The sequence below is a fragment of the Tachyglossus aculeatus genome, chromosome 19 (genome assembly GCF_015852505.1).
Source record: "Tachyglossus aculeatus isolate mTacAcu1 chromosome 19, mTacAcu1.pri, whole genome shotgun sequence".
NCBI classification, from domain to species: domain Eukaryota; kingdom Metazoa; phylum Chordata; class Mammalia; order Monotremata; family Tachyglossidae; genus Tachyglossus; species Tachyglossus aculeatus.
The window spans coordinates 184,202-195,712 of record NC_052084.1 but is presented as its reverse complement, the minus strand read 5'-3'; the positions used below and the strand labels follow the sequence as shown (position 1 = coordinate 195,712).

Below are 11,511 nucleotides of genomic sequence, written 5' to 3'. Positions count from 1 at the left end.
GACATGCCTTCAGCTTCCCACTTTGGATAATCAAGCCCTCTGGGCTGCAACCTGCCACCGCCTTTGTTCATCCCGATTCCAGCTTCTTCCTAGCGGAGCCGAGACCCTTCCCACCGACCACGAGTCCCCCTCCCTCCTCTCTGCCTCCATCTCTCCGGGGACTGATTGACCAGGTTGGGGAAGGTGATGGGCTTGGACCACCTGCCCAGGTGACCAACACAGGACCAAGGGTCCCAGCGGGCGAGCCCTGCGGGGAGGAGTAGGGCCACTTCCCCCAGCTTCCCACTTCCTGCACCACCATGGGTCTGAGTGGGAATTGGGGGCGGAGCTGTGGACTCCAGGGGTCCTGAGGCATCTGTCCCAGTGCCGGCCAAATCCCAGCCGCTGGGACATTGGGCCCCAGCGCTTTCCCCTTTCCGTCACTCCACAAAGTGGGGAATCGCAGCCCAAGCCCCCTAGCCCAGACCGAAGCCGCTGCCTCACTGACATCCATCTTGCAGTGAATGATGGAGCTGGGGGCTGCCCAGCATCAACTCTGACCCCAGGCAGGCCATCCTGCTGCAGGGGCCATGGAAGCTGGGGACGAAAGGAGGAAGCAGGTAAAGCAAATTGTTTCCACCGGCCACTCGGCAATTTTTAATGTGGACTCGAGCCCTGCGTCCGCCCTTCTCTGGTGGCCTTGGCTGAACCAGCGACCGAGTCCCCCAGGCCCAGTATCTATCCTCGTGTGAGTGCACGTGTCAGTGTGTGTGCGGGTGTGCGTATCGGTTTCGGCACGGATCCGGGGGTTTCACACACCACGCAGCGGGTCCGTGGCCCGGCCGAGAAACAACAGGGCCTTGGTGACCTGCTCATAAACGGCCAACAGAAAAGGTCGGTTCAGAGTCACTTCCAGGGGTTCAGAACCCACCGGTGCCTGCGTGGGCTCTTCTGGCGCCTCGGCTCCGCTCTCGGTCAGCTCAAAGAGAATCTTGTTCATGACCTGCAAGACACGCAGCAGACTGGTAGACTGGCAGGCAGGTGCCAGCGGCCAGGTCGTAGCTCCGCAGTAGCCAACGCCTGGGACGGTCTGTGGCGCGGAGTTCGGGTGGCCGATAGCTTGGGATTTGTACCGACTGCCACAACGGTGAAGGCCGTTGGCTAAAAAGTCCTTCCCGTCCACTCTGTCTCCTGCCCTGTTGTATTTCCACTCTGTCCCGTCTCTGCTTCTGGGGCTCCTCTGCTCCTTTTGTCCCTAGGTGGCCACTGTTGGCTCTGAGCAGGAGGGGGAGAGGGGCTTTGGTGGAGTGGGGGAAGGGGCAGGAAGATGGGATGGACCTAGAGAGAGTGGACAGGATCGTGCGCCGCTTGGAAACTCAGATCTGGTCAGAGCACCGGGATGAGCGAGGCTGCGCCCATCCCTGACAGCTGTGGGGGAACCAGTGACTTTGACCCCACAGCTGGGGACCTCAGCCCAACAACCCCCTTTACAACCATCCCCAGGACCCCCCAGACTTGGGGGGTGGACAGTCAGCAGGTGCCCACGCGGGGGGGGCGGCGGTCAGAGGGGTACCTTGCCGAGGCGGACGTCGTCCTCGCTGATTGCACTGAAGTTGGCCTTGCGGTCCAGCAGATGGGGAAGTTTGGAGAGGGCCAGCAGGTCCTGCAGGTTCACGGCGCTCTCCATCGTCAGCCTGGGCAGCGTCAGGTGCACGGCCCTGGACAGGACACCCACCCCATCCAGGTTTTTGCAACTGATTGTGGCCCCGCCGTGGGTGGGGAAGAGGATGTCACGGAGGTAGTGGGAGCCCCTGGCAGGTGGGGTGAGTTGCACGGGGCCCCAAAGCTGCCTCCAAGCCCGGGAGTTTAGGTGTCTGCTCTATCCTAGGGCACGTGGGCTGAAGAGGCAGAATTCCGAAGTAATCCAGGAGCTTAGAGGCCTGCTGTGGCGGGGTGAGGAGCGGGGCTGGAATAGCCTCGGGACAGGACCTGTGGGGGTAGTGTCGAGGCAGTAAGAGAAGAAAAGGCCTGTGCCACCACCAGCCCTCTGCAGGACCTAGGGCTAGGCACTTAGCTGTGCTGGGCCTTGGTTTCCTCATCTGTAAAGCGGGGAATGATACCCCTTCTCTCTGATTCTTCGACTGCGAGCCCCTAGTGGGTTCAGGGATCCGATCCTTTCCTCCACGTGCACCCGCTCCGGGTCCTTTGCCCCACTTGTTCCCACCCTGGGCGTCCAGTTGGAAAGTGTCGAAGGAGCCGGGGATGGGTGGCAGCAGAGGCAGGGCCCCAGATTCTCCCATCTGCCCCCCAGACCTGTGGAGTGGGAAGAGCAGTGGCTCCGGCATCCCGTCCCACCCCCACCATACCTAGGCTCCAGGCGGTTGAGCCACAGCGGGAAATCACTGGTCCACAGTTGGGCCTCCACCTGCTCCGGGGCCGTGCCAGGGTCTGGCTGCACCAGCAACAGGCGTGCATTGGCTCCCAGAGGCACCCGCACGACGGTGAAGTTGTTCGCGTCGTCGCGCCAGTACTGGAAGGTGCCGGTCACCGAGAGCGTGGGGACCAGCTCATGGGAGGTGCGGTTCACCTGGAAGGCCTGGGGCTGTGCCAGCCGGGATGCGCCGCCGATCGCCGCTGGAAAGGCATGTGGGTCAGTCCCTGGCAATCGTGCCCTCGGATCTTGGGGCGTGGTGGGGGTCTCCCGTGTCCTAAAGCCTGAGCCAAGATGGGGATCCGATCCCCCCCTCCAGTGCACCTTCAGGCGCTCGGAGCTTTCAACTGCAGCCCAGAGAGCCAGAGTCAGGGAGGGCCGGCCGGGAGTCCGCGAGAAACTGGTCTTCTTACCTGGCAGAGGGTCAGACTGACCTGCCCAAGCAGCGCTGGTCTGGAGGAGGGAACGCCCAGCTGGTTTTTTTTATTTGGTTTGTTTTATGGTACTTATTAAGCAATGCTTTGTTAGGCACTGCTGTAAGCGTTGAGGTAGACGTAAGATAATCAAGTTGAACGCTGCCCTTGTCCCACGTAGGGCTCACAGTGTTAGTAGGAGGGTCTAGGATTTAATCCCTATTTGACAGATGAGGAAACTGGGGCATAGAGAAGTGAAGTGACTAGCCCAGGATCACATAGCAGACGAGTGGCAGAGCCGGGATTAGAACCCAGGTCTTCTGACTTCCAAGCCTGTGCTCTTTCCACTAGGCCACACTGCTTTCCAGGGCTGTGTTCTAGGGCCAGCAGCCGGGTTCCGGCTTTAGTTTGAGAGAGAGTGGCTGCACACAGAGAAAGCCGGGCCGAACCAGGTCGGATCAGATCGGGTCACGACGGACGGGACAGGATGAGGTCCTGAAACTGCGGGCCTTGCCATTTGGTCTGTGCCCCGGTTTAATAATAATAATGATAATAATAATGGCATTTATTAAGTGCTTACTGTGTGCAAAGCACTGTTCTAAGCGCTGGGGTGGTTACAAGGTGATGATCAGGTTGTCCCGGGGGGGCTCACAGTCTTAACCCCCATTTTACAGATGAGGAAACTGAGGCATAGAGAAGTTAAGTGACTTGCCCAAAGTCCCACAGCTGACAATTGACGGAGCTGGAATTTGAACCCGCGGCCTCTGACTCCAAAGCCCGTGCTCTTTCCACTGAGCCACGCTGCTTCTCTGGGATACCAGCCGAGGCTGGCAGTTGGGGGGCCCGAGGTTCTAGTCCCAACGTGCCCCTGGTCTGCCGGGAGACACCAGACGAGTCGTTTCTCCTCTCTGGGCCTCAGTCTCCTCCCCCGTTCAATGGGGAGAACAGACCCAGCCCCACCAGGGGCGGTGGGAAATGGGTGTGGCGGGGACTTGGGACCCCTGAAGCCTTACCTTGGAAGCGGATGTAAGTATTGAAGAGGAGGGTGTCATCGGGGCAGCTGGGGGTCGGCGAGAGCCTCCTGGGCCAGCCACTCACGGCCCCGACGAAGCGGTCGACCCTCTCTGCGGCCAGGCCCGGGTCAGTGGCCAAGTCCAAGGAGCGGGCGTAGGTGATGGCGGCGGCGGGCTGCAGGCTCTGGAAGAAGGCCTCGCACAGACGCAGCCCCGGCGAGGTGAAGAGGCCAACCAGGGTGGACAGCCGCAGGTGGGGGTCTCCCGCACGGACCCCACCGGCCTCCCCAGCCAGGAAGAGCCCCATGACGGCCCGCAGGACGGCGAGGACCTTCTCCCCGTCCAGCTGGGTGGTACAGCCCCCGTCCTCCTGAGGGACCCCCAGCAGCGCCTGCAGGTCGCTGGCAGTGGTCCCGGAGGCTCCCAGGTGCAGGGAGGCCAGGGAGCCGAAGATAGCCGCGGGGGCCAGGAGCTCGCCCTGGTGGGCCTCACCGTGCCCATCCCGCAGCGCCCGCAGCGCCCGACGCAGCCGGAAGCCCAGGAAGTTGAGCAGCGCCGCCACACTGGTCGCCCGCTCCCGGCCCTCCGGACCCAGGCTCCTGACCTCGGCGGTCACTCGCTCCCACAGGGCCACTTCATCCATCGGGGACGTCTTGGCCTGGATGGGGACCGGGACGAAGGTCTCGCCCGTGGGGGCCTCGGCGGCAGGGTCACTGGGCTTGGCGCAGCGCTCGGGGTCATTGGTAAGGAAGTGGAAGGGGTGGACGTACACCCGGTCACCGGCCACCACGGCGGCCAAGCCCAACAGGCACAGCAGGGTCACGGTCCGGGCCATGCCGGTGGCGGGAGGGGCGGCTCCGCTGCGGCTTTCCTAGAACAACAACGAGGGCTGGGGGAGGGGAGGGGAGGGAGAGTCAGGGTCACTGGAGGAATCGGAGATGGGGTAGGGGAGACACAGTGGTGTTGGGTGGTCCACGCTGGGTCACTGGAGGGAGAGTCAGTGATGCAGAAGGGGGGAGAGTCAGGTGTGTGGGCTGTAATAATAGGAATAATAATTGTAGTTATTGGTTAAGTCCTTACTCCGTGCCCAGCACTGTACTAAATGCTGGGGCAGTTAAGATAATGAGGTCAGATGGAGTCCCTGTCCCACAAGGGCCTTACAGTCTCCAAGTAGGAGTGGGCACAGCATAGTCTGTGATGAGTCACTGCAGAGAGAGTCATGAGTGTTAATACGGCCCGTACTGGTCACTGGGGGGAGAAACGGGAGTCGGATGGTCCGTCACTGACCACGAGGTGGGTGACAGGAGTTTGGGCCTGGCGGACTGGGGTGAGCGGAGGGAGCCCAGGGGAGGGTCGCGCCGCAGCCCATCCCGGGCCCGAGTTCATGTTTCCATGGCCCAGACCGTCACGACTCACCGGGCAGCGGTCCTGGCTCTTCAAAGGGGTTCTCACCTTCCACCCTGGCGTGGCCACGGGAGAGGATCCTGCAGTCTGCGCGGGAGAAGTTGTGTTCCTTGCCCTCCGCCTCTCCTCACCTCTGCAGGTCTCTCCCCACCTCCTCCAAACCCAAGTTCTCCCGGCCTCCCTCAGCCTCCTCTGATCTCCCTCGGCCTCCCCCCAGCTTGCTGACACCTCCCTCCCCCGGGGCCCCCCTAGTTGTCAGCCCTTAGGGCCCACCCAATCCAGGCCCAGGGCCCTGCGGGAGGTTGGCGTCGCCCCTGTGCCCGGAAGCTCCAGCCTGCCATTTGCAGTCAGACCAGCTCTATCTCCAAAAATTGCCCAGCTCTGGGGTTCCCGGCTAAGCGGGTAGGACGGGGGCCGAGTCCGGTCTGCTCTCCCGGCTCTGGCCCAGCGTTGAGCACAGTGCCTGCCCCCACCCCCCCACCAACCCTGACCCCAGGTTACCTGACCCCACTCGTCGGCGACTCAGGCGGCTAGACCGTCGCTGCCTTGGCGGCCTAGTCCCTGTCTCTCGCCTCCACTGACCAGCTTATATCTGGGCCGGCCAACTGGCCAGCAGGGAGTTTCATCACCCGGGGATGGACGGGGACAGGCTGTAACCAAGTGGCCCCCGGCCCCCGCCCACCCCGAGGCCTCCGGGCAGACGTCAGGGGCTCTGGGCCCCTAACGGCGCAGGCGCGGGCTCAGGCTCCTGTTACACATTGACTTGGTGGCCTGGGGCTGAAGCCTGGGATGTGCGTATCATTCATTCATTCATACTTATTGAGCACTTACTGTGTGCAGAGCGCTGTACTAAGCTCTTAGGAGAGTACAGTACAACAGTAAACAGACACATTCCCTACCCACAATGAGACTACAGTCTAGAGTCGGGAAGATGGAGCATCAGTCCATCCTTCTGGACATCAGCATGGCCCAGTGGAAAGAGCACGGGCCGTCTGGGGTCCTCTTTTTTTTGGAGCCACGGGGCTGAGTGGTCAGTCCACACAGGATGGGCAGCAACCACAGCCCAGTGGGCACTAAGTGAATCCTACCTACAAGGATACAGGATATGGATTGCGGCTCCTGATATAATAATAATAATGGTGGTATTTGTTGAGCGCTTACTATGTGTGAAGCACTGTTCTAAGCGCTGGGGCGGATACAAGGTGATAAAGTTGGCCCACGTGGGGCTCACAGTTTTAATCCCCATTTTACAGATGAGGTAACTGAGGCACAGAGAAGTTAAGTGGTCACACAGACAAGTGGCAGAGTTGGGATTCGAACCCATGACCTCTGACTCCCAAGCCCGGGCTCTTTCCACTGAGCCCCGCTGCTTCTCTGGTACCCACAGAGCTGTTCAACCAAGTCCACCTGCATTCTCTTCCTCATCCCTCTCGCCCCCTTTTTATTCAACATTATGTACGGTGTGTCTGTGTGCGGAGCACTGTACTGGATGCCTGTTGGGCGGAAAGTGCCCAACTGAACTGGGAGGGTGCTGTGCCCAGATTGTGGTGTTGTATTCGCCCTTGTTGCATCTTCCAGCAAAAGAGAGTCAAAACCCATCTTCGATTTACTCCTTTGGAGATGGAGTACGTAGAAATAAACGCTTACGGGCAACAGGAGACTGGAGGGATGATAATAATCGGGATATGGATGATTAATGGGGGGAAGGCTTGCTGGAAGAGGTGGAATTTGAGAAGGGCTTTAACCCTGTGCTGACCTGGCCCGCCACGCCGCTGGGAAGTAGAGTCAAGACCTTGGTGATCTAAGGTAGCATGTGTTTCCGCAGGGCCTATGAAGACTGTGAGAGGTCTCAGTGCTCTTCCCTGCTCTTTTCCTGTGTCTGGCAATGGCAAAGATGGTGTCCGCTGGGCCACACTGGGCAGCCTGAAGCCTCGCTGTGGTTCCGGGAATATCTAGTCGGCGGAATTCTCCCGTAGCTGGCCCACGAGGACTCTGGCTAGGAACCTGCTGCCAATGGAGAATATCGTTTTGCACCGAGGACTGCCACCATCTGAGCTCTATCCTGTCTTCTGGAAGATGGTGATGATGGTGGGCTTCTTCGAGATCCAGTGGCATCTCCTCAGTGGTCCATTTGTTTGGGAAGAGTTTGCGTAAGTGTTTAAGCTAGGTGTTCCCCTTTGGTGCTTGTTGATGTCAGCCGGTTGGCATTGGGTCCGCGAGCTGGTCCACTGTTGGTGGCTCTGGCTGCTGTGGCCACTTCCCTAGAAGCAGGGACAAGTGTCCTGTCTGGGCACATCGGGAGACTCTCTGGGTTTTGAAGGGCTTCTTTTTTCCTAAAAGCAGATGTGTTGAGGGACACCCTCCACCCCACAGCACCTGTATATATGTTTGTACATATTTATTACTCTATTTATTTTACTTGTACATATCTATTCTATTTATTTTATTTTGTTAGTATGTTTGGTTTTGTTCTCTGTCTCCCCCTTTTAGACTGTGAGCCCACTGTTGGGTAGGGACTGTCTCTATAGGTTGCCAACTTGGACTTCCCAAGCACTTAGTACAGCGCTCTGCACACAGTAAGCGCTCAATAAATACGATTGATTGATTAATTGATTGATCCTCCTGCCCCTCGTGAGTTACCCAGAGCTAGCGGGGCCGGAGAAACTCAGAGCTCATCCTCGTTCCAAACCCGGCCCGCCCACTCGGGACCCCTTGGCTTCCTACCCCTCACCTCACTGCGGTCATAGCTTAGGCTATTGACTTTGGCTCCCGAGCAGGGCGACCGGAGCCCTGATAAGAAATCACCTCTCCAGTGGAAAATTCACCCTCCTCCCAAGGCCCCAATCCCTCCTCCCTCTCACCCTATCTCCCCACCCCCCACTCCCACCCCTGCTCCGCGGCTGATTTCACTTCTGCCCTGCTTGGCACGGGTTTCCCGCGGTGACGGGCCCGTCTGGGGGAACACTGCGGGAATCAGACGGTGGAGTCCCAGGGCCCAGCCTGTCCCGACCCGCGACCAATCAATCAATCAATCAATCGTATTTATTGAGCGCTTACTGTGTGCAGAGCACTGTACTAAGCGCTTGGGAAGCACAAGTTGGCAACATATAGAGACAGTCCCTACCCAACAGTGGGCTCACAGTCTAAATGGGGGAGACAGAGAACAAAACCAAGCATACTAACAAAATAAAATAAATAGAATAGATATGTACAAGCAAAATAAATAAATAAATAAATAGAGTAATAAATATGTACAAACATATATGCATATATACAGGCATGACCAGAGAGCCATCTGGCCACCAGTGTCCTGGAATGGGTCCTGCAGGGAGGAGGGGTCTTCCCCATTCATCTACATGGTCAAGCAGGAGCTCTGAAAGCCCCCTGGGATGGCATTCATTCATTCAGTGGAAAGAGCACGGGCTTTGGAGTCAGAGGTCAGGGGTTCGAATCCCGGCTCCGCCACATGTCTGCTGTGTGACCTTGGGCAAGTCACTTAACTTCTCTGAGCCTCAGTTACCTCATCTGTAAAATGGGGATTGACTGTGAGCCCCACGTGGGACAACTTAATCACCTTGTATCCTCCCCAGTGCTTAGAACAGTGCTTTGCACATAGTAAGCGCTTAACAAATGCCATCATTATTATTATTATTATTATTATTCATTCATTTATTCATTCATTCATTCAATCGTATTTATTGAGCTCTTACTGTGTGCAGAGCACTGGACTAAGAGCTTGGGAAGCCCAAGTCGGCAACATCTAGAGATGGTCCCTACCCAACAGCGGGCTCACAGTCTAGAAGGGGGAGACAGAGAACAAAACCAAACATATTAACAAAATAAAATAAATAGAATAGATATGTACAAATAAATAAATAAATAAATAAATGGCCATGGCGTAGTGAATGAAGTAGGGGCCTGAGAGTCGAAGGAGTCGAGAAGCAGCATGGCTCAGTGGAAGGAGCCTGGCTTTGGAGTCAGAGATCATGGGTTCTAATCCCGCTCCGCCACTTGTCAGCTGCTCGATGACCTTGGGCAAGTTACATAACTTCTCTGTGCCTCATTTTCCTCATCTGTTAAAGGGGGATGAAGACTGCGAGCCCCACGTGGGACAGCCTGATCACCTTGTAACCTCCCCAGTGCTTAGAACAGTGCTTTGCACATAGTAAGCGCTTAACAAATGCCATTATTATTATTATTATTAGTTCTAAGCCCAACTCTGCCACTGATCTGCTCTGTGGCCTTGGGCAAGTCACTTCACTTCTCTGGGCCTCAGTTACCTCATTTGTAAAATAAGGATTGAGAGTATGAGCTCCATGTGGGACAGGGACTGTGTCCAACCCGATTTGCTTGTATCCACCCCAGTGCTTAGTACAGTGCTTGGCACATAGTAAGCGCTTAACCAATACAATTACTATTATTATTTCCCTGGGATTCTCGGATAAGGGCTCAGATGGGATTAATAATAATGATGATGATGATGATGATGGTATTTGTTAAGCGCTAACTATGTGCCAGGCACTGTACTAACCTTCAAAGCCCTACTGAGAGCTCGCCTCCTCCAGGAGGCCTTCCCAGACTGAGCCCCCTCCTTCCTCTCCTCCCACCCCCTCGCCTTACCTCCTTCCCCTCCCCACTGCACCTGTATATATATATATATATATATATATATATATACATATATATATACATATACTATATATATGTTTGTACGTATTTATTACTCTATTTTATTTGTACATATTTATTCCATTTATTTTATTTTGTTAATATGTTTTGTTGTCTGTCTCCCCCTTCTAGACTGTGAGCCCACTGTTGGGTAGGGACCGTCTCTATGTGTTGCCAACTTGTACTTCCCAAGCGCTTAGTCCAGTGCTCTGCACACAGTAAGTGCTCAATAAATACGATTGAATGAATGAATGATAGATACAAGCAAACTGGGTTGGACACGGTCCCTGTACCATGTAGGGCTCACAGTCTCAATCCCCATTTTACAGCTGAGGGAGTTGAGGCACAGAGAAGTTCAGTGACTCGCCCAAGGTCACACAGCAGGTAAGTGGCCGAGCTGGGATTGCAGCTTCTGGACCACAACGGGCTCCCTGGAGCACAGAGCAGGATGGCAGCAGGGGCTGGCGCCTTTTCATTCATTCATTCATTGAATCGTATTTATTGAGCGCTTACTGTGCGCAGAGCACTGGACTAAGCGCTTGGGAAGTCCAAGTTGGCAACATATAGAGCCGGTCCCTACCCAACAGCGGGCTCACAGTCTAGAAGGGGAAGACAGAGAATAAAACAAAACATATTAACAAAATTAAATAAATAGAATAAATATGTACAAATAAAATAAATAGCGTAATAAATACATGCAAACATATATACAGGTGCTGTTGTCTGTGAAGAAGCGGGAACGGCGGCCAGTTTTGACCTCGGATGGGTCCCTCGGTTGGGTTCGTGAGGGAAATATGCTTTGATGATGATGATGATGCCTTGCGCTTGGACCCGAGAGCCAGGAAACCCAGAGTCTAGTCTCCCTTCTGGCCTGCTGGGTTTGGGCAAGCCACTTTCCCTCTCTGAGCCTCGTTTTCCTCCTCTGTAAAATGGGGAGAAAATATCGTCCGCTCCCTGCTTCCCAGGGATGTTGGGAGGATAAAACGAGATGTTTTGATGTCTGTCTCCCCCTTCTATCAATCAATCATATTTATTGAGCGCTTGCTGTGTGCAGAGCACTGTACTAAGCGCTTGGGAAGTCCAAGTTGGCAAGATATAGAGACGGTCCCTACCCAACAGCGGGCTCACGGTCTAGAAGGGGGAGACAGAGAACAAAACCAAACATTAACAAAATAAAATAAATAAAATAGATATGTACAAGTAAAATAGAGTGATAAATATGTAATAATAATAATAATTTTGGTATTTGTTAAGCGCTTACCATGTGCAAAGCACTGTTCCAAGCGCTGGGGAGGACACAAGGTGAACAGGTTGTCCCATGGGGGGCTCACAATCTTCATCCCCATTTCCCAGACGAGGGAACTTCTAGACTGAGAGCCTGTTGTTGGGTAGGGACCGTCTCTCTATGTTGCCAACTTGGACTTCCCAAGCGCTTAGTACAGTGCTCTGCACACGGTAAGCGCTCAATAAATACGATTGATTGAATGAATGAATGAATGCCTTGCGCTTGGACCCGAGAGCCAGGAAACCCAGAGTCTAGTCTCCCTCCTGGCCTGCTGGGTTTGGGCAAGCCACTTTCCCTCTCTGAGCCTCGTTTTCCTCC

At 55.6% G+C, this 11,511-nt stretch overlaps 2 protein-coding genes across 3 annotated transcripts in view; one reads left to right on the top strand and one right to left on the bottom strand.

Moving 5' to 3' along the window:
- Positions 1-609: 609 nt before the first annotated feature.
- On the bottom strand, positions 610-5,849 carry AGT (angiotensinogen). 2 transcript variants are annotated; one of them, XM_038761475.1, is made up of 6 exons: positions 5,742-5,849; positions 5,253-5,327; positions 3,837-4,725; positions 2,346-2,613; positions 1,553-1,697; positions 610-982 (listed from the first exon to the last, which is right to left on the bottom strand). In XM_038761475.1, exons 3-6 carry the CDS (start codon positions 4,669-4,671, stop codon positions 791-793), a joined length of 1,440 nt encoding a protein of 479 aa, XP_038617403.1. In that variant the 5' UTR covers positions 4,672-4,725; positions 5,253-5,327; positions 5,742-5,849; the 3' UTR covers positions 610-790. The 2 variants fall into 2 exon arrangements, with proteins under 2 accessions (XP_038617403.1, XP_038617404.1); XM_038761476.1 differs by having other exon boundaries at positions 5,747-5,845.
- CAPN9 (calpain 9) overlaps positions 5,056-11,511 on the top strand; it is a 26,755-nt gene continuing 20,299 nt past the window's right edge. The window contains exons 1-5 of the mRNA XM_038761383.1: positions 5,056-5,129; positions 5,238-5,379; positions 5,493-5,642; positions 5,857-5,942; positions 7,217-7,365. Of these exons, the coding sequence (XP_038617311.1) occupies positions 5,056-5,129; positions 5,238-5,379; positions 5,493-5,642; positions 5,857-5,942; positions 7,217-7,365 (601 nt within the window). The remainder of the gene's footprint in view (positions 5,130-5,237; positions 5,380-5,492; positions 5,643-5,856; positions 5,943-7,216; positions 7,366-11,511) is intronic.

What these genes read in the sequence shown, in the direction of transcription:
- AGT (XM_038761475.1), bottom strand. Translation starts at nt 4,671, where the DNA reads ATGGCCCGGACCGTGACCCTGCTGTGCCTGTTGGGCTTGGCCGCCGTG. An exon ending in TACTTACATCCGCTTCCAAG is followed by an intron (nt 2,614 to 3,836) that starts GTAAGGCTTCAG and finishes ATGCCTTTCCAG; the next exon opens with CGGCGATCGGCGGCGCATCC. An exon ending in ACGACGTCCGCCTCGGCAAG is followed by an intron (nt 983 to 1,552) that starts GTACCCCTCTGA and finishes CGTGTCTTGCAG; the next exon opens with GTCATGAACAAGATTCTCTT.